The sequence below is a fragment of the Nelumbo nucifera genome, chromosome 6, assembly GCF_055504915.1.
Source record: "Nelumbo nucifera cultivar China Antique chromosome 6, China Antique-T2T, whole genome shotgun sequence".
Taxonomy (NCBI): domain Eukaryota; kingdom Viridiplantae; phylum Streptophyta; class Magnoliopsida; order Proteales; family Nelumbonaceae; genus Nelumbo; species Nelumbo nucifera.
The window spans coordinates 17,647,392-17,670,246 of NC_142654.1; the positions used below are offsets into that span (position 1 = coordinate 17,647,392).

Below are 22,855 nucleotides of genomic sequence, written 5' to 3' on the forward strand. Positions count from 1 at the left end.
AAGGCTATACATGGTATCCTCCCCCGCTTCCTCTGTTTGATCAGGTATGATGTTGGTTCTCGTAGTGCCATTCTATTTTGGGAGGGTATTTAGGTGGGTACTCAACTCCTCAAAGATCGTTTCCCCTCACTCTATTCCCTCTCCTGTCACAAAAACGAGCCAATTGCAAACTTTCTCCCGAGCCCGTTAACCCCCTTGTCTTTGAAACTGGGATTTCGGTTTTTGTAGAAGGTTAAGGGATGATGAGTCGAGTTGTGTTGTTGAGTTAATTCATTTGCTAGAATATATTTGCTTGGACCCCACTTCTTCTGATGAAAGAGTTTGGACTCCTCTTCTAAAAGGTACATTTACTTGTGCTTCCTTTCTAAAATCCCTCAGTTTTGACCCCATTTCCCAAGGTTTCCCTTTCAAAGAAGTCTAGGTGCGACCTATTCCCCCCAAAATTGTTGTATTCTGCTGGGAAGTCTACTATGGGAAAATCAATACTTTGGAAAACTTACAGAAAAAGAGACCCTCTCTTTGTCTTTCCCCAAATTGGTGTTCCTTGTGTAAGGCCAAGAATGAGGACTGTTTCCATGTGTTGATCTCCTGTTCACTTGCTACAGCTTTATGGAATTGGAGCCTTTGTTTATTTGGTGGTAGGTGGTCTTTGCCTTCCGATTTAAGGTTGTTATTTAACCCATCTTTTTTTGTTTGGCACACTAGAAGAGGCAAAGTCATGTGGAAATGTGTCAGGGCAGCCACTTTGTGGACTCTTTGGGAGGAAAGGAATGGAAGAATTTTTTCAGAGAAGGAAAGAGGGTTAAATGAAGTGAAGGACTGCATCCTTACAAGAACAATCCATTGGCTGAAAACATTAGATATGTTTGATGATTTCTCCTTTGATGACTTGTGGAGGAATTGGTTAATAATAGCTAACACTTCAAAACCAAGAAGAATAGAATCTTGTCAGAATGGGTTCCGCCTTTGGAAGGTGTCATCAAGTTGAATTTTGATGGAAGCAGCCAAGGTAATCTAGGGCCTTCAGGTATAGGGGGTGTCCTGAGAAATAAGGACAGCAACATAATCTCCATATTCTCGGGACCGGTGGCAGTAGGGGATTCCACAAGGGCAGAAATCCTTGCTGCAGTACAAGGAATTCAGATTGCTAACCAGCTTGGGGTGGAGCATCTCCTAGTTGAAGGGGACTCTCAGGTGGTAACGGTATGGCTTCTAAACCCGGATACTACCATTTGGGGCTACAAAGATCTCATAAAAAAAGTAAAGTGGTTAACCAGCAATGTGAGAGTTGAGGTAAAATGGGTTAGCAGGTCTGCTAATTCTATAGCTGATTCTTTAGCCAAACAGGGGGTTTCCAGGGAAGACCTTTTTTGTGCTACTTTGTAAACTATTAGTAATCTAGAATTTGTACTTAACTAGCCTAGAGAGGGTGTACTATTGTCTATTGCTCATTAATAAACTTATTTCAATCATAAAAAAAAAAAACGAAAAGGTCTGATAACAAAAAGAAGTTTTTGTAGGGGCACACCAACATAACTGTTAGTTCTCCATGTCTTTAACCAAACAGTTGTTTGATTTTATGATCAAATTATAGTCCTTTGCAAGGACATTAATATAACTTACTTTTATTCAGGAGCAAGTGTATTTACAACACTGGATATAAAGTAACTCATATTTTACATTAAAGGAAACTAAATTACCAATTATTCTTTCAAACTACCAACTGCATCTTGATATGAAGGGAAAGCAACAAACCTGCTGCTTCTGATGCTTTGTCTTCTCTACAACACCATTAAAACTATTTTCATGGGTGTTATTTACCTTAGCACCAACTTCTTTAGAATCTTTATTCATATAGTCTTGCAACTGTGGCTCTGTTTTTCCATTATGTGAAGAACTCAAAGCAACTTGTTGATTTTTTGTCAAAATGGAGAGACTTTGCTCAGGTGATACTGGTGCTACTCTATTACGATTTATTTCCCATGCAGGAGACTCTGGTCCAGCATGCCTGCAAAGTGGAAAAGAAAACAGCAGGCTGTGCTATCAATATTTTTGTAAACAATAAAATGAAATCTAGCTTTTTGAAGAAACTTCAACAAAGTAACATAAAATCTCAAAATTTTGGCATGGCTCAAGTTAAAGAGGAGATGGAAGAAAGAAATGATCAGCTTTAGATGATTCAAACCATTGAAGCCCACTATACTCTTAGAGTATTGATGACCATAGAAAAATGTCAAAAACAATGCTAAAACCAAGTGCTTGTGCATCTAATTTAGGTTGCTTATGGCCTGAAGATCTCCTACTAACACAACGACAGAATAACCCTCTCATTGCCCTAATGTTTAACAAGTGCACTCCCTTCCTATTTTTGTCTTACACGAATCTTCATGGCACCTGAATTTAGTATGGCAGAGGACATATTTGCTGCACTTATGGGTTCAAGAAAAACAATAATAAAGACAAAATTGAACCTAAATATAATGATTATAAAAAAATAAATCAGAGCTCTATTATGCAGACTATAGATAATAAGACAGAACAAAGTTCTTGAGAGGCTTAATACCTAGTTACCTACAGATGCCAAGAATCTATATGTGATTTGTGTTTGAACACAACTAGATTGACTAGTTTTTATCCCAAAATATGGATGATTAGATTTTATGTTCTTCCTTTACTAGTTTCAACAGTGAAAGTATAATTCAGTTAACAATGTGCTAACTCCTGAAAACATTTAGCACAGAACTACCTGAAATTTTGAGAATCAGAGTTGACAGTGGCTTCCTGTGAGGACCTATTCATGCTATCTGCTATTGGTGTCTCAATAGAAGCTGCATCAATTGAGTTAAAACCATCTTGTAAAGAAGTGACGTCTGCCTGTACATCCTCATCCAAATCTAGAAACTCTTGACTGAGGGAGCCAGAACTGGAGCAACTTCGGTCACTAAATCCACCACTTCGTACCATAGAAATTGCCTGATCTAATATGCCAAGGGCTTGTTTAACTTCAGGACTTATAAAACCTTTATTTTTCTTGTTGAGACAGAACTGCTCCGGAATCAGATTGGTTGAAGAGAAAAGTTTTCCTTCATTACTATCCTCCACTTGCCTATATTGCTCAATCTCTTCTTCCACAATCTCACTAACAGGCATCTGGTCTATAACTATCTTATCATCTTCTGGAGTTTCCACTGTATGATCATTGTTGGGAGACATCTGGTTTAAAACTGGTGTATTATCCTGGGGACTACAAGCTGTATGTTCTTCAGGGAGGAGACGTGGAGATTCATCATTCTTCATAGCTTCTACTACCAGAGCCTTCTGTAATTTAATGTTGGAATATAGACCTTCACGTACCCGAACATATAGTGGATCCTCCAAGGCCTTTGAGAATTTCTCATCAATTTTGGCAGAAGAAACTACCTGCAGCATCAGCCATTTGAAAAGAATAATATAGACAAAGATGGCAGGTGCATGATCAAATAGTGATCTCACTTACATTACGATCAATCAGATTTAAAGATCCTATGAGTTAGGTTGAAACATTGGATGCTGATCTTAGTAAGGGGGCAGGAGGCTATCGCTGAATTGATTTTCCTGGTTATAAGATTTTCTAGTCCAAATACAACTGTTTGACATGGAGCTCCAATATGATAATCAAACAAGTGGGAGGAACATTGGGGTAACCTAGTATCTAGGGAACTCCCAAGAATTACTTCAGACCATTGGCCTATAGTGATGTGTAAGGAGGAATTGAGAGGTGATGGACCCACTCCATTCAGGTTTGAAAATATGTGGTTGACCCATCTAGGATTCAGTGAGAAGATCAAGGAGTGGTGGGAGCAATCTAATCTGGTAGTAGAGTGGGAGGGAATGAGGTTCCACAAGAAACTTCAATTTCTAAAATCACAATTAAATGAGTGGAATAGGTTGGAGTTTGGGAGAATAGAGGAAGGAAACAAGTCCTGCTAGAGCAGATTGAGGATTTGGATATGAAGGAAGAGAGGGGATCCTTTGGAGAGGAAGACAGGAAAATGAGATGGGAGTTGAGGAGGCAGATGGAGGATATTCTGATTAAGGAGGAAATAAGTTGGAGGCAAAAATCTAGGTGTAAGTGGCTAAAGGAGGGAGATAGAAACACTAGATTTTTCCATTCAATGGAAAATGGGAGGAGAAAAAAGAATCTCATATCAAAATTGGAAGTAGAAGGAGCAGTCTTGTCGAACTCGATAGAAATAGCAGAGGCCTTAGTAACTCATTTCAAATCTATATTCAGAAGGCCTTTGAATGAGAGGGTGTGGTTGGAGGGTTTGGAGTGGTCGACTCTAAGTGTAGAGAACAGAGAATGGTTGGAAAAGAGGTTTGATCCGGAAGAGATAAAGGCGACAGTATTTGGATAGGACAAAAGCTCCAAGCCTAGATGGCTTCACAATGGCTTTCTTTCAGGATTGTTGGGATATAGTGGAGAAGGATCTTAGGTCAGTCTTCGAGGAGTTTCACAGTAGGGGAATAATTAATCCGGGCCTGAACTCAACTTTCATTGCTTTGGTCCCAAAGAAGAAAGAGGCATCACAACCTAAGGATTTCAGACCTATTAGTTTGGTGGTTAGTTTGTATAAAATAATTGCAGAAGTGTTGTCCCTTAGGATAAAGAAGGTCCTCCCTCTATTATTGCACCCAACCAAGGAGCATTTGTAGATGGAAGACAGATCACTAATCAAATCCTCATTGCAAATGAGAGTCTGGAGAGCTTCAGGAAATCTAAGAAGAAGGGAGTGGTATGGAAATTGGACTTGGAGAAGGCTTATGACTTAATGGATTGGTCTTTTTTAGTGGAGGTGTTGAGAAGCTATGGCTTTGGAGAAATGTGGTGTAAATGGATTTGGGGTTGTATTAGGACTTGTCACTATTATATATTGGTGAATGGAACGGTGGTTGACTTTTTTCTTGCTTTGAGAGGTATAAGACAAGGAGACCCACTCTCCCCCTTTCCTTTTACCTTGATGGCTGATGTACTTGGGAGATTGATCCATAGAGCAGACTCGAGGAATCTGATAAGAGGGTAGAGAGTTGGTAGGGAGGAGGTACCACTGACACATCTCCAGTTTGCAGATGACACAATTTTGTTTTGTGAGGTTGGGAATATAAGCTGGATCCGAAATTTAAAATTAGCAATACAACTCTTTGAGCAGATGTCTAACCTTAAGGTGAACTTTGATAAGAGTTGTGTGGTGGGGGTGAATGTGGAGGAGAGGGAGTTAAGGAGTTATGCAGGTGTGTTAGGTTGTGCAATCTCAGATTGGCCTTTGACGTACTTGGGCCTCCCTTTAGGAGATAACCCTAAGAATGAAAGCTTTTGGACTCCTGTAGTGGAGAGATTTGAGAAGAGGCTTGCTTCCTGGAAGAGAAATTATCTTTCCTTAGGAGGGAGAGTCACTCTGATTAGGTCCACCCTAGCTAACTTACCTGTTTATTATTTGTCAGTGTTTAAGATCCCACCAAGGTCTCCAACTTATTGGAAAAATTAATGAGGAATTTTCTATGGGAGCCAGGAGAGGAGAAGAGAGATCATAGGGTGAGATGGGAGGTGGTAATTAGATGTAAAAAACTAGGAGGTCTTGGGATTGGAAACATCAAGAAAAGGAATATGGCGTTGTTGGGAAAATGGTTGTGGAGGTTCATAGTGGAAAAGGAAAAATTGTTGACAAAGATCGTGGCTAGCATACATGGGCTGGAAGACAACGACTGGGATTCTGGAATTGTGGCAAGGGCTACAGTTGCTTCTCCATAGAAATCCATCCATGATCTGCTTCCAGCTTTCTCCCCTTGTATCAGGTACGGTGTTAACTCTGGCAATCGAATAAAATTTTGGGAACATCTTTGGGTTGGGGTTTCACCTCTGAAGGACCAGTTTCCTTCCTTGTATGCTCTGTCAGATTTGAAAAATGAACCTATCTCTTCTTTTTTAGTTCCTTCAGACTCCACTTCTGGTTTTGGGTGGAACCTCGGCTTGCAAAGGGCAATTAGGGATACAGACTTGGACAGCCTCTTACCATTATTAGCCATCATTGAGAATATCTTCCTTGATCCTAATAGGGAAGACACCAGAATTTGGATCCCTTCTACTTCAGGAACCTTCTCTTGTGCTTCGTTTTTTGAAACCTTAACTCAGTCATCTGTCCCTCCTGGTGTGCCCTTTCTGATTAAGGAAATTTGGAGCAAGCTCATTCCTCCTCGGGTTGGGTTTTTTTGTTGGGAAAATTTCCTAGAAAGAATAAATACAAATGATCTACTTCAGAAAAAGAGACCCAATTCTTGTTTACTTCCTAATAGATGCTCTCTCTGTAAAGATGATGGGGAATCTGATTACCACCTTTTGGTCTCTTGTAAGGTTACTAAAACTGTTTGGGAGTGGGTACTCTCTCGCTTTGGGTGTACTTGGAACCCTCCTGAGAGTGTCCAAGGTTTGTTCTCCCCTTCGTTTTTCAGATGGCCCAAGAAGCGAGGGAAGATGATGTGGAGGAGTATTAGGGCAGCCGTGTGCTGGTCACTATGGGAGGAAAGAAACTCTTGAATATTTTCAGAAAAGGAAAAATCCCTGGAAGAACTATTAGACCTAATACTTTTAAGGGCTGCCCACTGGCTAAAAACTATGGAACTGTTCTCAGACTTTCCTATAGCTGACCTGTTAAGAAACTGGAAAGAGATAGCAACTTCTACTCTATGTAAGAGGACTCGTAGTCCCTTGTGGTCCCCTCCTCCCTCCGGATTTATAAAAGTGAATTTTGATGACAGTAGCATAAGGAATCCAGGGCCCTCTAGGATTGGGGGAGTTTTCAGGAATGAGGAAGGGATTGTTATTGCTCTGTTCTCAGGCCCTATTGGAGAAGGAGACTCTATTAGGGCTGAAATCCTTGCAGCTTTGGAAGGGGTTCAAAGAGCAAGGGAACTAAATATCAGTCGGCTGATTTTGGAAGGTGATTCAAAGGTGGTGATTAGCTGGTTGAAGAAAGAGGACAGTGGCTTGTGGAGTTACAATAATGAAAAGAAAATTTTTTTATGGCTATGTAGGGGCATTGAGATACAATACAGCTGGGTGAAAAGGACTGCTAATTCTTTTGCAGATGGGTTGGCCAAGCAAGGGGTATAGGGAGGCTATTTTTTGGTCTAATTTTTAATCTTATTTCATTGTAATTTACTGATGGGGAGATAAGACTCTTTATCTCCCCCTTATTGTACCTAAATCTTAATAAAGTTTCTGTTATTGATAAAAAAAAAAATTCAAACAAGTGGGACCTATAAGTTGAAGGACACAGATCAACACAAAGAATCAAAAAATGGTAATGCTTATGGGAGGTTAGTATTTGAATCTTCTACATACAACAACATCAGTGATTTGAAACAATAATCATGGAACATTGGTCTCTTTCTATGTCTCTTGAAAAGAAAAAGAATATGCTGAGTATCATTAACCAAAGCAAACAAGAAAGGCATTCTGAATTGATAATTGAAAGAAATTTTACTAGAGAAATGAAAATACAACCTTCCTGTAGAGCTTGCAAGCACTTCCTATGAGTTGCCTTGAGACAAAATTAATAAACGATGGGGGAACAAAATCCAACTTGAGATCCATAGTTATTACTGTCCTGCAAAATTAGAAGAAAATACAGGGTAAAAACATCGCAATAGAAACCATATAAATGTAATACAAACATATGTACCTACTATGGTGGAAGATGCCAATTAAAAAATTGTATTGTGGTGCTACATAAGCAGTTTCCTTTTCAACCCCTCCTATAAAGCAAAATTAATAGTTTCCCACTAATAGTGATGTTAGAGAGCTGAAGTACATTGAAGTCCTTCAAGATTGATGCCTAAGAAAAGACTGTTCTTTCAAAGATTTAAATCAGAATATGCATTTCACACTGCTTCCCTTCAAAATCCTGTTGTTTATCTCCTTCCAAATGCACCAAGATATGGCAAAGGGGATTGGATTCCACAACAGCCCATCTGTTTTGCTAAAGCCCCTGGCTGGCCAAGAATTAATTGAACTCTCTAGGTCATGGGGAATGACCCTATTCCTAAAAAAATCTTGATGAATTGGCACCATGCTAATGTGAAGAACCTGCAGTGAATGAGAAGGTTCTGAACAGATTCCAAGGCAGAGGTGCACAACAGAATCTAAAGTATCTTGTTTGTTTTTACAAGGCAAAATGGTCTATAACCACACAAGTTGTTTCAATAACTTAATCTTGCTGTACAAAGGGTGCTGCATGTGACAACAAAAAATTCTTGAAACATGATCTTCAAGAAAGAAGTAGGTTGATAAAGAGATTTAACAACCTACCTCATGGATATCAGCTTTGTCTGTATTATATTATAGATGTACATACGAAAAAAATATCCCCATATATTAATTATATCAAGCCTTGACATACAAAGTTTCATTTTGTTAGAAATAATGGTTATTTGATGCTATATTGATAGGGGTATTTATGTCTTTGTAACCTGTGCATACCAGTGGGGCTGGCTGAATGTTTCTCTGTTATAGTATATGCATATTTGGCTCTGTTAGCTGGGTTATATAGAGAAGCCTAAACAACCAAGGAATGACATGTGGAGTGGAATTGAGGGATAAAAAGGACAATACATATTGCCTCAGCAGCTTCTATTCAACGGGCAAGTTTAAATTTGAAACCCCTTGCTATTTGGCCAAAACAAACCCTTTTATTTATTTAACTTTTTTGGGGGGATGGGGGCATTTTTTAAATTAGACTATGTAGATGGTTCATATGACTCTGGCAAAAGATCAAATATAAGGCCACTTGGCATTAGGCAGAATTGGCATCTCCTATTGGACCACTAAAGGTCCAAATGGAACTCCCTGATTGAGGGGGATGTGCCAACAATGGATTGAACAAGAACTGCAAATTAGAGCTTTCATCAAACTGAATCTAGAACACCCACTTCACCAAGGATAACGGCTGGACCCCCCTACCTATAGGTCCTACTAGATCAAAATAGGTGAATCCATTAAATTCTTTTGTCAGCAACATCCAAGAAGAAGACCATTAGTCCATTACCTGATGCAGTTCCTGGCTATATGAGGTCTTAGGAAGGATGGGTTGAATATGGACCTAAGCTTTGGCAATTTAGCATGGATTGGTAACTTTTAGACTTGAACCCACACGTTCATTCTTATCAGCTCAACATTTCATCCAAAATGGAGAAAACTGACCCTTAAAGCTTGAAATGAAGCATTTTTTTCACTTAAAGATGCGTCTGTTCCTCTGTTCCCACTTCCTCAGATCACTGCATCAATAATACCCTTTCAATACAACCGACCTCTTGATTAAGGACGGGAAGGAGAAACTCCCATTGGAGTGAAAATGGTAGGAATAAGGAGAATCAAGGATCTGAATTATGAGAATAATAGATTCAGATGTAAATAGAAAAGAGAATGAAAAGAATAATGCACTTTTAAAAGAAAAGAGAGAAAAACAAGAAAGCCGCACTATTACACTCAAGTAACTTCAATATAAAGCTTTATTCCATAAAATCAACTCTAAAAATTCAACTACAACTCTATTTGTAGACTAAACATGAGTGCTCAAATCTCTCTTTGTAGACTCCAATTTCAACTAGAAAGCTAAACTAAAGCAAATTCCAACCACTTCAAAACTAAGGAGGTGTTTGGTACAGTGGCGTCTTGTTGCCATTGCGTTTTTGGTTAATCAATACAAATTTGTGAGAAAAATGTATTGCCACATTGTATATGAATGTCATTTCAATTAGAAAAATGCGTGTAAGAAACATCAAATTTGATGTTTTAGGTAGAGATAGCAATTTGTATTGATCAACTTAAAACACTTCCAAAACATTTGAGGTAGAAAAATCTCTCATACTATTGATAAAAAAAAAAAAAAAAACTTTCTCATACAAAATTGTATTGGTCAACCCAAAACACAAAGGCAACACAACACCATTGTTCCAAACACCCCCTAAGGCAATCAATAGGTAACACATAGGTAAAGACTCTAACTTCTAAAATAACTTTGAATACCCATTATTAATCTTTCTATCTAAGACTAGTGTAAAGAAACCAGAAAACAAATTTGAAAACTCAAAAATCCAAAACATCCAAAAATTATGAAGTTGCCATTGAGTGAGGTTAGGAGAAAAGACGAAAAAGAAGATCAACTATTATCCATGTGTAATTCAATATGAACCTGTTGAGATCTACTGGTTTATTTTATTAGTTTTTATGTTGCTGTTTTTCAGGGTCATTTATGTCCTTTCCATCACTATTGTGTTACAGTCAACTTGACAAGCACAAAAACACAGGTTTGAGTTTAAGAGTAACCATTTTATGAACCAAAGGTTAGGTCTGTATCCAGTCCATCCCTCCCAAAACCCCAGATAGTTGGAACTAACATTAGTTAATGGCCTCACTTGATAGTTGTTACTCGTATAAATGGAAAAGGGAGTTCCCTCAAGGTCTCAACTAGGAAGCTAACTCAAAACAAATTCTAACTACTTAAAACTAAGGCAACCCAATGGGTAACACACAGGGACACTCAAATTAAGGACTCTAACTCCTATTAGTAAATCCAAAGTTATTAAATACTAATTTTGATTTCACTAATAGAAGCATATTTCTATAAGATTTAAACCTTATTCCTAAGACGCCCAAATGAGAAAATAAATTTAAAAACTCAAAAAATCCAAAACATCCAAGAATTGTGAAATTGCGATTGGATGAGGAATTCAAAAAAAAAACTGATTGCTTTCTCCATGGATTCTTTCCTTGCTTCCATGCTTCCATCATGAATATTTTAGATAAGTTGCCCAGTGCCACCAAGTTTAGGCCTACTGGTCTCATGAGCATCTAGTAACATACCACCATGTTTTTACTTTATATATACCAACATTAACCAACACCATGCAGAAGGAGCTGGGAGTGATTATGGCTTCAAACTGCAATTCTGTAGTAAGGTATACATGATTCCATATTTGATGCACTTCATTAAGATTCATAAGACTCAAAGTAAGAGAACTTCCTTTACCCAATGAAGTTAGATAATATACATATATTAGAGTTTTAGTGGGTGGATATTTTTTTCCATCCAATATGCCACATGCAATATATATATTGAAAGGTAAAGTAAGATTTTATTAAATCAGATAGTACAAGTTACAACAGAAAAGGTAGCCACATAAGGACTAGACAGAGCACTAAGCCAAGTTACAGACTCCAAATGGACTTGGATCTAAACAAATTGGGTACATTCAGGTTCTTAAAGTCAGGAGTAATAGACACACAAGAAATCAGCTTGCTGACTGCCTTGTTACAAAAGACTCTCCTGTTTCTCTCTGACCAGATTACCCAAAGAACAGCCACAGGAATGGTCTTCCATATTAACTTTCCTCTTTTCTTCAGGCCTGTAATCTCCCAGCTAAACACAAGGTCTTTGACTGAACTTGGCATGACCCAGCAAAGTCCAACAGCCCTGAGAAAGTGATCCCACACTCTAGAGGAGATAGGACAGTGGATGCACAGGTGGTCTATGGATTCAGGCAATAGACCATAGAGGCCACACAGCAGAGAAGAGAGATGAAGAGTTGAAGACCCCTCCTATCCAAATTGATTTTAGAGAGCATTTGTTCAGCACCATTGTCCACACAAGGAAGTTGGATTTAGAGGGAGAACTAGGATTCCAAACTTGCTTACAGGGGAAGTTAACACCACCAGTGCTACTGAGTTAAAAGTCAGGGATTTAACTGAGAAGCAGCCATCCCTACTCAAGATCCAGTTTTTTTTTATCAATAACTCCAGATCCAGTTCCATTCATCTTTACTGTTGGTACCTATAATTTGACCCTGTAACAGGTCCAACAGCTCCAAGACCCCATCTACTTCCCAATCAAACAGGTTTCTTCTGAACTGAGGGTTCCAGACCACTGTGTTATTGGAGAGAGAATATGAATCCACCACTGAGACTTCTTGATTTGCTGCACATTGAAAAAGAAGGGGAAATGCCTAAGCTAAAGGTCTATTCAAACACCAAGGATCTTTCCAAAACTTCAGCCTGTCCCCTCTACCCACCTTAAATATCACACCTTCATACATCAAAGGTGGACTTTTGAGAATACCTTTCCAAACAGAGCAACCCCAATTTGGGAATGAATCCTGTGAGTTCTAGTTTCCCCAATCCACCCCGTACTTAGAGGCAATTAAGTTCCTTCACTAGGGATTTCTTTCAGAAGCAAACCTCCAGCATCACTTACTCAGAAGAGCAGAATTTACCACCTTCAACTTTCTTAGGCCTAGACCCCGTCCTCCCTAGACTAAACAAACTTGATCCCATTTCACAAGATGAATTTTTCTCTCTTCTTCCCAACCCCTCTAGAAAAAGTTCCTCTGCAGATTTTCAAGCTTCTTAGCTACTTTGGCTGGAATGGGAAAGAGGGATAGGAAGTAGGTGCAAAGATTGGCTACAGTACTTTTGATAAAGTCACTCTACCTCCAACAGACAAGTACTTAGCCTTCCAAGAGGCTAGTTTTTTCTCCACTCAATAACTGGACTCCAAATAGCAAAAGAAAAGCACTTAGCCCCAAGGGGAAGGTTCAGGTACTTCACAGGAAGGAAGTCCACCTGGCAGGCCATCAAGCTAGCACAATCTTGCAAGTTTGGAATAGGACCCACCGGAATGATTTTGCTTTTGTGAAGGTTAACTTTAAGACCTGAAACCACTTCAAACTAGGGGTGCTCATGGTTTGGTTAACCGAACCGTGGGTTTATTTTTTAAACCGAACTGGGGTTATTGGTTTTTGGAAAACTGGTAACCGAAATCGAATTGAAGCCAATCGGTTAAATGTCGGTTCTGTTCGTCAGTTTTTTGGTTTTTTTATTATTTACAATATATATTATAGAAAAATATATAAATATATAATAAAAATTAAAAATATATAAATATTACATTTTAAATAATAAATAATAGGATAAATTTCTTAAACTACCTCTACTATTTGCGAAATTGACTAATTGTATCCTTACTGTTTATATATTATCTTAAATTACCCTTATGTTTTCTGACAATTGTCACACCTCCCTTACCGTTAGTTAACGGTCATAAACCATTTGCATGTGACACCACCTGATTAATAATTTTGTCTAGAATTCCTCAAATGCCCATTTATGGTCGAAAATGCCCTTTTCATTTATGGTTTGGTCACCACTGGACTATTTATTGCATTAGGGCTCGGTCACCAGCGGCCTCTTACACGTATCTGAGCCGTTATTTGCCAGTGTCGTAATCATCGAAGGTGACCCATTTTGTTAACTTTTAATATCCGCCAGCAACCCTTTTTTTCTGTTCATCTTCTTCCTGCTCTCGACAGCAAACAATAACAATGATTTTCTCCCCCTTCCAACCTCGTCTCTGTTTAAATCATTCCTTTCTTCTTGCTTTGTTTCCATTTATTTCTCACATAGAAAGCTTCCATGGGCCCAATCATGGATGCAGTTTGGCAGAAGGGAAAGTACCTTGGCACCCAAAACACGTTATCTTCGTTCACCTTTGTGTTGATCGCAGTGGTTCCACAACAGTGGACGATTTTACCTCCCCATCTCTTTGTTTTCGGTTTTCGTTTCCTTCACTCCCGAAAACATGTCACCTTCGTTCACCTCTGTTTTCGGTTTCCTCCACTCCTCAAAAAGAGGACATATAACAATGGACGGTTTTCCCTCCCCATCTCTCTCTCTCTTCTTCCCGCTTTAAATCACCTAAAAACATCTGAACAACACATCTCTACAAGGCGTACCTTAATCAACAAATCTCTACATATTTGTATTTGTACTTGCTTCAATTTCTCTCTTGTTCTTCTTTTATACAGCGCAGTGAAATGCTGGAGCAGAAACAAACAAGGTGAAGATGTTAGACGAACCATTTTGTTTTCTAGTATAAATTTCAAGTCACTTCAAGTTCAAAGCGTTGGCCTGAAAGAACAAACCTGGCATTTGATATGGTATAAAAAGTACATGTCCAGAATCGAGACAAACATAATCTAGTATTCAACGAATGTAGATATGAAAAGAGTTGAAGCTGGTATGTGTGGTGATTCGTTCTAGAAACATGGCTGAGAGGGTTGAGTGAATTTCAACAGGGTTGTCGCATATTATGGGTACAAGCAGAGCAACGGCAACGGTGGAGACGGAGCAGGTGAAGAAGGAGATCCAGGAGAGGTGGAAGGTCCTCATATGGGGATTGGCAAATGAGAAGATCTTGAAAACCTTGGCATGGTGCTCGGAGTCCACTGGTAAGGCGAATTCTACGGTTGCATCTGTTGGGACAATGGGCGAGGTCACGGAGAAGGCAAAGCTCTGTAGTGTTGTCAATAGTAACCCATATGGTTACTATGTTTCTGAAACCAATCGACGAGGACACGGAATGGTAGCTTTTGGGTTTGCATTTCAGTTGAAGACCAATTCGATCCATTTCCGAAACATCATTTCGTTTTTTTAGAAACAACAAGCGTAATTTAAGACAATATGTAAACAATAAGGGTACAGTTAGTCAATTTCACAAACAGTAGGGATAGTTTAAAAAATTTACCTTAAATAATATATTATATATAAATATATATATTTATATATTTATATATAATGCATATTTATTAATTTATAATGTATAAAAAATATCAAATATATATGATATATATAAATATACGTAATATATATATACCAGTCGGTTCAGTTAATCGTCAATTTTCTATTTTGGTTAATCGAAACCCAACCGGTACCTTCGGTTTTTTTTAAATACCGAACTGACCGGTTCTGTTAACTGAATTTTCGGTTAGGTTTCGGTAGGTTTTTCAGTTTTTCTTGCTCATCCATACTTCAAACCAGCACAATACTCCAAGTAAGAGCTCCAATTGATCAATTGTCGCATTTACGAAACATAGGGTATCATTCTGCAAACTGCAAAATATTGAATTTTTCTGCTTCCGGGGCAATAGCAAAGCCTTCCCAAAGCCCATTAGTCGCAGCCTTAAGGGAGAATTGGGAGAGAAGTTCCATTAGGCAAATGAAGAGAAAGGGTGATAGAGGGTCACCCTATCTAAGGACCCTAGAACTTTCAAAAACCTCTTCTAACATGAGTTTCCCCTTTACTGAGTTCAAAATAAATGCTCCAACCCAATGACATAACCCTCTCTCTTTCTCTCTCTACTAGTTAGTCTAACTCTCCTCTGGTCTGTTTACTTAATCACACCCTATATATATATATATATATATATACTTACCCATATATATAACTTTAAGCATTGCACCCTTAAAGTTAAAAAGAGTGAAACGAAGATCACATACTTACCCATAGCCATACATAATTTCAAACAAATGTTTACTCTATTCACCCAACTCTAATATTCCAAGTACAATGTTTGTTTATAAACCAATTATTATGCTCAGATCTCCTTTTACAGACCTGAAATTCAACTAGGAAACCGACCTGAAACAACTTCTAACTGCTTCAAAACTAAGTCAATCCTATAAGTAACCCATAAGGAGTTAGATTCCTAAGATAACTCTAATAACACTATAGTAATCCTACTACAACACTTGTCTTGTTTAATCAAGGAAAATAGTACAAAACAGATCAGAAATATGAAGATTCAAGAAAGCAGAATCAGTAGAAGGAAAAAAATGTAGGGAGGGGAGAAGATAAACAAATGAGAGGGAGTAACTTTCTTAAGGTGTGTTCACCCCATTCTATTGCTTACGTGAACATGTTACAAGTAATGGTAAGAAGAAAAGAATGTCCTTAAGTAAGCAACAACAATATGGAATAATAAAAACAAAGAAAATAAAGCCCACTAGAGGCCAATAACTCAATAAACCCATTTCTCAACAATAACTACGTTAACCAACAACAATTCCAAGAGTGATCCATAGAAATAAACTTAACTTGTCTCAACCTTAACCCCAACTATTTGGGGTTGTTACACAAATCCTGTCCTTACAATACACTTTATCAAAAGCCATGATCTATCAGAACTCAAGAAATAAAATGACCCAAACCTTGTCACAAATTGACACCTTATCAATGAAATGGCCATAATTCACTCAAAACATGTTTTACAAAATTTTAGTCTAATTTGATAGACAACTCAATAAACTACCTAATAATATTATGCAAAATAAACAAGAGCCTCCAAGAAACAGATTGAAAGAAAAGTGATGTGATTATGTTCTACTTTTCCAAACCCTCAATTCTTTCTAACAAAACTCTTTAAACTAATTTGACCCCTCAATATAATTAATTTTATCCCTAAGACACTAATAAACTAGAAAATAACTTTGAAAGAGCTCATAAAAATGAAAATGTAATTCAAAAATATGAAGAAACTTGATTTCTTCTTTCACAGTTTCTTCCCTTGGTTCCATGCCTGCATCATACCCCCTAGAATGGTTCAATATTTTTACAAAGAACAGTAACTCACCGGTAGTAGCTCATTTCTGAGGTTAACTTTTTCAATGCAAAGCCTCCGACCAAATCTATCCGCACCATATTGTTTGCTTCAGATATACATTCATTGGTGAACCCATGGGTGCTTCTATTTATGCTTTCTAAGTCAGAGACCTGAAAACAAAGTTTCAAATCAGAATGCTCCTGGCTCCTGAGAAAGAATGAACAGAACCTATAATGAGTATAAAATATCCAATAAAATGTAAAATGTGCAAGTCACTACCGAGTTTATAAGCACAATGATAAGATCATCTTCAAAGAACTCCAATTCAAAAAAGTGCACAATTGCCTCTCTATCTGATAGTGGCCAAGAAACCTTCATCCTTTCTTCCAAACAGTTAACAAAAAATTCAACATTTTGAATTGGGCGAAATGCCAAAAGCCATCAAGTGAATGTTGAACCATTGTGGGACGAACCTCACTAGAGATACTTGTTCACCAATTCGAACCTTTTGCAAACATCCAGCTTTGAGAATTTTAAAAGTTGGAATGGCATACTGAGGCCACCTGGGGGAAAAAGATGTTACACCAGTGTCTCTGAAAATGTCTTTAATGTTTGAGTAGAAACAGAAATGCCAATCAATTAATGCAAGGAACCAACAGCTTATGATCGAAGGACAAGAAAAATATACAGTAAATGCAAGACCTACAAAAGGGCCTTTAATTTCTATCATATCTAAAACCATAAACCATAGATAAAGATAAAAAGAATTCTCACCATCGACCATATAGCTCTGACTCCATTCCTACACACAAACCTGCAGAGTCTCACTTGATCATATGAGAAATCTAATCGCCTATGTAATTAATTAATGGATAATTGCAGAATACAACTCAAAAATCTCTTTCTCGAGTATCAGTATCAACTTACAAATATCTAGAGGTGCATCTACATAACCTTCAGCAAGAAGTGTGTGGAAGGGAGTGCCTTGGGGTCCTTCGCGATACATAACACGGAACTGTTCACCATCCTCTTTTATCTGTCAACAGTAAATTTTTTCCTCTCATTCACACTCTTCATAAGGTAAGTTAGACTAATTTACCGTAAATATACAAAAACTAACTAAATTAGAGTTTGGCTTCAGTCAGTGCAGCACCTGTTCGAACAGCCTTTATGGCCTTGAATTGGGAATATCTCCATACATATGTGCTTTATTTCATGGGGAGATATTCCCAATGCAAGGTTGCAAGAGGCTGTTTGAATGGTGTGAGCAAAGACTTGCACTGACTAAAGCTGAACTCAATATATAATACATTAGTGACACATAGGGACCACATATTGGATCCCATCACTCTTATGTGTCCACCAAAGAGCCATATTCGTCTCAAACTCTAAATGTCAAGAGGGAAAAGAAATAAATTGATATAACAATAAATGAAATATAAGGGCCTTTTCGTTTGTTCTGAAGTCTGACATATGAAAGTGCAATAATTACATTAAGAGGTATATTGGCATCGGTGAACTTTTCTTTCCTCTGAACTTTGAAAGTAGAGAATATTATTCTGAATTCTGAATTCTGAAAATGATCAAATATCCATTTTGACCCCATATCCGAGAGCTTTTGTTTGTCTTTTTGGGGGTATCATTGGAAAATTAAAAGTTGTATGATTGCATTTTAAGAAATAAGAGATCAGAGGAAACTAATAACCATTTTTCTCTTAAAATTAAAGGATTTCTCTTAAGAAATAAGAGTTAAGAGGAAATGAATAGGTCCTAAGGGTTCATTATCATTGAAAAATTAAAAGTTGTATGATTGCTTCTTAAGAAATAAGAGATAAGAGGAAACTAACAACCATTTTTCTCTTAAAGTTAAAAGATTCCTCTTAAGAGATAAGAGTTAAGAGGAAATGAATAGGCCCTAAAGGTTCATTTGGCTGTCAGGGAATTCTTTCTAGGAAAGGATGGGATGAGAAAAATAAATTCATTTTTCTCATGTTGCCATCTTGTGTTTGGTTGCTGCTAACTAACAAATATATGAGAAAATTCATTTTCTAGTGTTTAGTCTCCAAGAAAAATAAGTTGTAATTTGGTCAATTTTTTTTGCACATCTATTGGTATGTTTAACAATGTGCACAGCCATTGTACCTTATCCCGTGGTTCACATGGAGAGTTGAGGAGCCACACATCATGTCAGATTTACCACGTGGGTATTCGTATTCACATTGGTCACATGCAATGTTTTAAAAGTAACCCAGAGGTTGAACCGGTTTTCCTTCTGGGTCAACGGGTCAATCCATGGCATCACGACAATAAAAAAATGCAAGAAAGAAATATAAAACCTGGTGGCCCAATAAACTGGTTGAACAGGTTGGTGGTTCAGCCATATAGGTCAATGGGTTTTTGCAATCTAGGGGGTTATAGGTTATAACTGGGTCTGGAGTCATGACTTTCAAGTCACCAGTCTGACCAGATGGGTTAATGAAGGGTTGAAAGGATTGGTCACGTCACGTGAGCATGTGAATGAGAAAAACTTTCTCACTGATTTACTGAGGCCCTGCACCCATCATTTTCTGACGGGGTTTCCCATGCCACAAAACAAACACCACAAAATGGCGTATAATGGAAACATTTCCCTTTTCTCTCGTCCATTGCTCAGCAACCAAACAGACCCCAAAGGAAAACATTTCTTAAACTTGATAGCATACCTTCCAATCAGCATCTGGTGTTTCACTAGCACTCTTCACCATACCAAGAAAATTTGATACTTCAGTGGTTCTCTCATCTATGACATATTCTATGTTTTCTGCACAGAACAGTTACAGACAATTAGCAATGTCTACATGCTAATACTAGTTACTGTACTACACATCGCAAGTAGCATGTAGCATTTAAAATAGAGGTCCTCGGAATATTATTCTTGTAAAAAAAAAAAGGAGAAAATGTTAGAACAACCAACCGTGGTTCTCAGAATATGATGAATTTAGGAGTTGATTTCGGATAACATTCTTGATATATTCCCCATTTGCAAGATTGGGTGATGACAGGGTATGATCCATTTCTTCTCGATATGTTGAGATCTTTCGTTTCTGATCCATTTTTTTCATCTATAGACATACCAAAAGAAGTTCCTTGCCTCAAAAGAGTCAGGCAGCAAATATACGTTGAGTTCTTGGTCAATGTAGATATAACCTGAATTTGAGGCAAAACCAATTACATTAATGAGATAGTTGCCATGAATGTGCATAAATGGTCAACAGGCAAAAACTGTTTTTTTGCAGAACACACACACGCACAGAAGGGGAGAAGGGGATAATAGCAAAGAATAGAACTAAAAACATCTCTTATTTGAGCATGCTAACTGCAAACCTGAATGATCAATTCCACTAATTTACCTCAAAAGATATACAAAGCATGTCTCAGATGTCATAAATATATACAAAGCATGCCTCAAATGCAAAATTTATCCTCAAATTCAGAATAGAGAAATCATCCCATGAAATGCCACAGATCGGTAGAGACTACAGAGCCACAGAATGGTAGATATATCCATAAAATACCCACTAAAGAATGGTCAGTAAAAAAGCTGCAAGCTCTGAAAGTTTATCTTCTATACAAACAAAACTCAAAATTCTTGCAGTATACCGAGACTAACACAGTATTTAGAACTTTCTTTCACACTCAACCCTGAACATTTCTCATAAATTAGTCCAAATAACTATTAAAAACTCGAAAGATCATTTACTTGCATTCTCAGCATATGAAACCAGAAAAAAAAAAAAAAAATCCCCATATGACATTAAAACATTGGCATGCATACATAATTGATTGTCATTTACCTCTCAGTATATGTCTCAAAATTCATTGACACCCAGTTGAAGATTTCATACAAAATACTGAAATACACCATCAAAGAGATCCCTCTGGAAAACTAGAACAAACAGAAAGGAAAAGAAATTCACAAAACTCATCACCACAAGATGCATGTATCACATAAAAACACTAAGCACATCAATCAGTGAGAATTGAAGTTGGCTTGGTTCTCCTCCCAGAAAGATTGTGTACATGTGAAGAGACTTTTTGATGATCGATGCAATCTATTGCTGGGTGCCTCAGAACAAGACAGGTTGTGACATGTGAGCACTGAAGACACACTTAAGTCCAGCTCCCTCCAGATAACCCATTACATCTTTTCGCATTGAAACCAAAATCAATATAGATAGTCAAAATTCACCGCCACAAGATGCAGACATCAAAGAAATATCCAATGCACAACTCAAAAAGTTGAAGCTCCCTCGAAACCTCCCATTCCAACTCTCAATACACAAAACCATGGTAGTAGCAATTAGCAAATAGCTATCCAGTTCATCACAACCCAGATACAGATCTCACGGAATTCATCAAAAGAAGAGATTAGAACTCACCTGAGACAAGAGCACACCGAGACGGAGATAGAACATGCACTAGTCTCGGCTGTGACGAATTTCGGACACCGAACCGATGAAACCGAGCTTAAAAATTCCCAACCAGCTCTAGAACAGTTACGTTAAGATTTAAGACTATAAAAAGGATTAACTAGAGATTACTGATTACGAGATGAACGCCTTTACGCTCTTCCGTCCAACCGAACCACCTAGTTCAACTAGAAAACAAACTTTACTACAGGCTAGCTGTAAAGTGTAAACCGAGAAATTAGCTTTGACTCATGGGGTCGAACTAAAGAACGGCTCCGATTCAATGGCTTTTAATATCAGCGTTGGATTAAGCAAAAAGCTGATCTCGTGATCTTTCCAACCTTTCGTTAACTACCATGCTTCTTGTGGGACCCATGGTAGAATCTTCTGGACCCACCGAGTAATTGCTTCAACCGTTTCATTGAGGGTGGTTAGTGGTTACACAATCAATATGAAAGATGAGCTCGCATCCAGCGAATCCGTCGGTTGATGGGAAGCGTGTACCCTCCAATAGAAGGCGTGTACGTCGTACCCTTCAAAAAGGTGCTTCCGTTAACGTTTTTCTGCTATTAAGTGGATAAATCCGGTTCAACCGGACAGAACAAAAAGGCTGAATTCATTCGAATTTTCCTTCCCCATTTTTCATCATTAATCAAAGTTAGGAATGGCAACGGGGCGGGGATGGGGAGCCTCTCCCATCTCCTTTCCCACGAAAATCCCCATTCCTATTCCCGTCTCCGCTAACGGGAACAAGGTTATCCCCATCCCTATCTTCATAGGGATCCCTATCCCCATGGAAATCTCCATTCTCCATGATTTTTTATAATGTTAATCATTTTGTTTTTGTTTTTTATTTTATTTAAAAAATAAAAATAAAATAATTAACATTTATAATTGTATTAGAAAATATTCAAACACATTCGACCATATTTTTAAAAATTTAAATATATAGATGTATGTTTACATATTTACATATACATATATATTCGTGGGGATCGGGGTTCCCGCGGGGCGGGGAGTGCTCTCCCCGTTCCCACTAATGGGGATGAAAATTTCTCCATCTCCATCCCCATGGGGAAAAATCATCCCCATCTTTGCCCCATTTGAGGCGGATTCCTACAGGAATCGAGAAAATGAAAAAAATTGCTATCCCTAATCAAAGACTCCAAGATCACATCCATTTTCCTTATTGTGGTCTCATTGTCTGAACTTGCTCTGGTGAACCATGCAGCAATTACCACAAAGCAATGGTTAGTCTAGCTCGTAGGCCTTGAATGATCAGACCAGAAGAATGGGATTTGGGAGTTCTTGCTGCCTCTGTGGGGGGCTTGCAAGTTGCAACTACCGACTTATTATTCCAATGAACGGCAACCATTTTTTAGCATTGAATCTCGGACGGAATAGGAATGAAGTGAGATACTATGGACAATGCCGACCAACGACAACGATTTTCTAACATTAAATCTTTGGATGGATCAAGAATGGAGTGAGTCCAGATCTGAGATTCGGTTTGGGGGTAAGACACAGTGGAGCTAACCTGTTATAAATTATCTGAAAACTATTTCTTATAATGAGGCGATAATTTTTTTTTAAAAAATAAAGTTATGTTAAAATAATTTTAGGCATGATTTTTAAAAACGAACCGGTGACTGAACTGGTCAGGGATCCAGTTACTGGTTTGAATGGTTTGACTGTTTGACCCGAATGGTCAGCCCGTTCTGATAAAAAAATAAAAAAATTGGAAAATGGTCAAAATCGTTCGAACGATTTGAATGATTAATCGGCTGATTCAGTGGTTTGCTGACCAAAATCAACGATTTTGAGAGAAAAATGCGGTTTTGAAAGAAAATGAAATCAGTCCCGGTTCTCAAATTTTCCAGTTTGACCGTCCAGTTCAATCCGATTTTGAAAACAGTGATTTTAGGGGTTTTGATTTTATG

At 37.9% G+C, this 22,855-nt stretch overlaps 1 protein-coding gene and 1 long non-coding RNA gene across 5 annotated transcripts; both read right to left on the bottom strand.

Moving 5' to 3' along the window:
* Positions 1-1,570: 1,570 nt before the first annotated feature.
* On the bottom strand, positions 1,571-21,122 carry LOC104590892 (uncharacterized). Of its 4 annotated transcripts, XM_088889798.1 has the most exons (13): positions 20,886-21,118; positions 20,527-20,777; positions 20,301-20,392; positions 19,421-19,653; positions 19,170-19,267; positions 17,395-17,503; positions 17,242-17,281; positions 16,941-17,030; positions 16,747-16,846; positions 16,498-16,637; positions 7,541-7,643; positions 2,747-3,420; positions 1,571-2,008 (listed from the first exon to the last, which is right to left on the bottom strand). In XM_088889798.1, the coding sequence occupies exons 4-13, from the start codon at positions 19,566-19,568 to the stop codon at positions 1,717-1,719; spliced, it is 1,794 nt and encodes a 597-aa protein (XP_088745924.1). In that variant the 5' UTR covers positions 19,569-19,653; positions 20,301-20,392; positions 20,527-20,777; positions 20,886-21,118; the 3' UTR covers positions 1,571-1,716. The 4 variants fall into 4 exon arrangements, with proteins under 4 accessions (XP_088745924.1, XP_088745925.1, XP_088745926.1 ...); XM_088889799.1 differs by lacking the exon at positions 20,527-20,777; XM_088889800.1 differs by lacking the exon at positions 20,301-20,392.
* Positions 13,492-14,169, bottom strand: LOC148790634 (uncharacterized). Its single transcript, XR_016077397.1, has 2 exons — positions 14,011-14,169; positions 13,492-13,905 (listed from the first exon to the last, which is right to left on the bottom strand). It is a non-coding gene; the product is annotated as an uncharacterized LOC148790634 (long non-coding RNA).
* Positions 21,123-22,855: the final 1,733 nt, after the last annotated feature.

Bases quoted from the DNA above. Each gene is read 5' to 3' on its own strand.
- LOC104590892 (XM_010249658.3), bottom strand. From the start codon at position 19,568: ATGAAAAAAATGGATCAGAAACGAAAGATCTCAACATATCGAGAAGAA. The intron at 17,282-17,394 runs GTAAGTTGATAC...GAGACTCTGCAG, and splicing joins AGATGCACCTCTAGATATTT to GTTTGTGTGTAGGAATGGAG. The intron at 2,009-2,746 runs GTAGTTCTGTGC...TCCACTTTGCAG, and splicing joins TCTGATTCTCAAAATTTCAG to GCATGCTGGACCAGAGTCTC.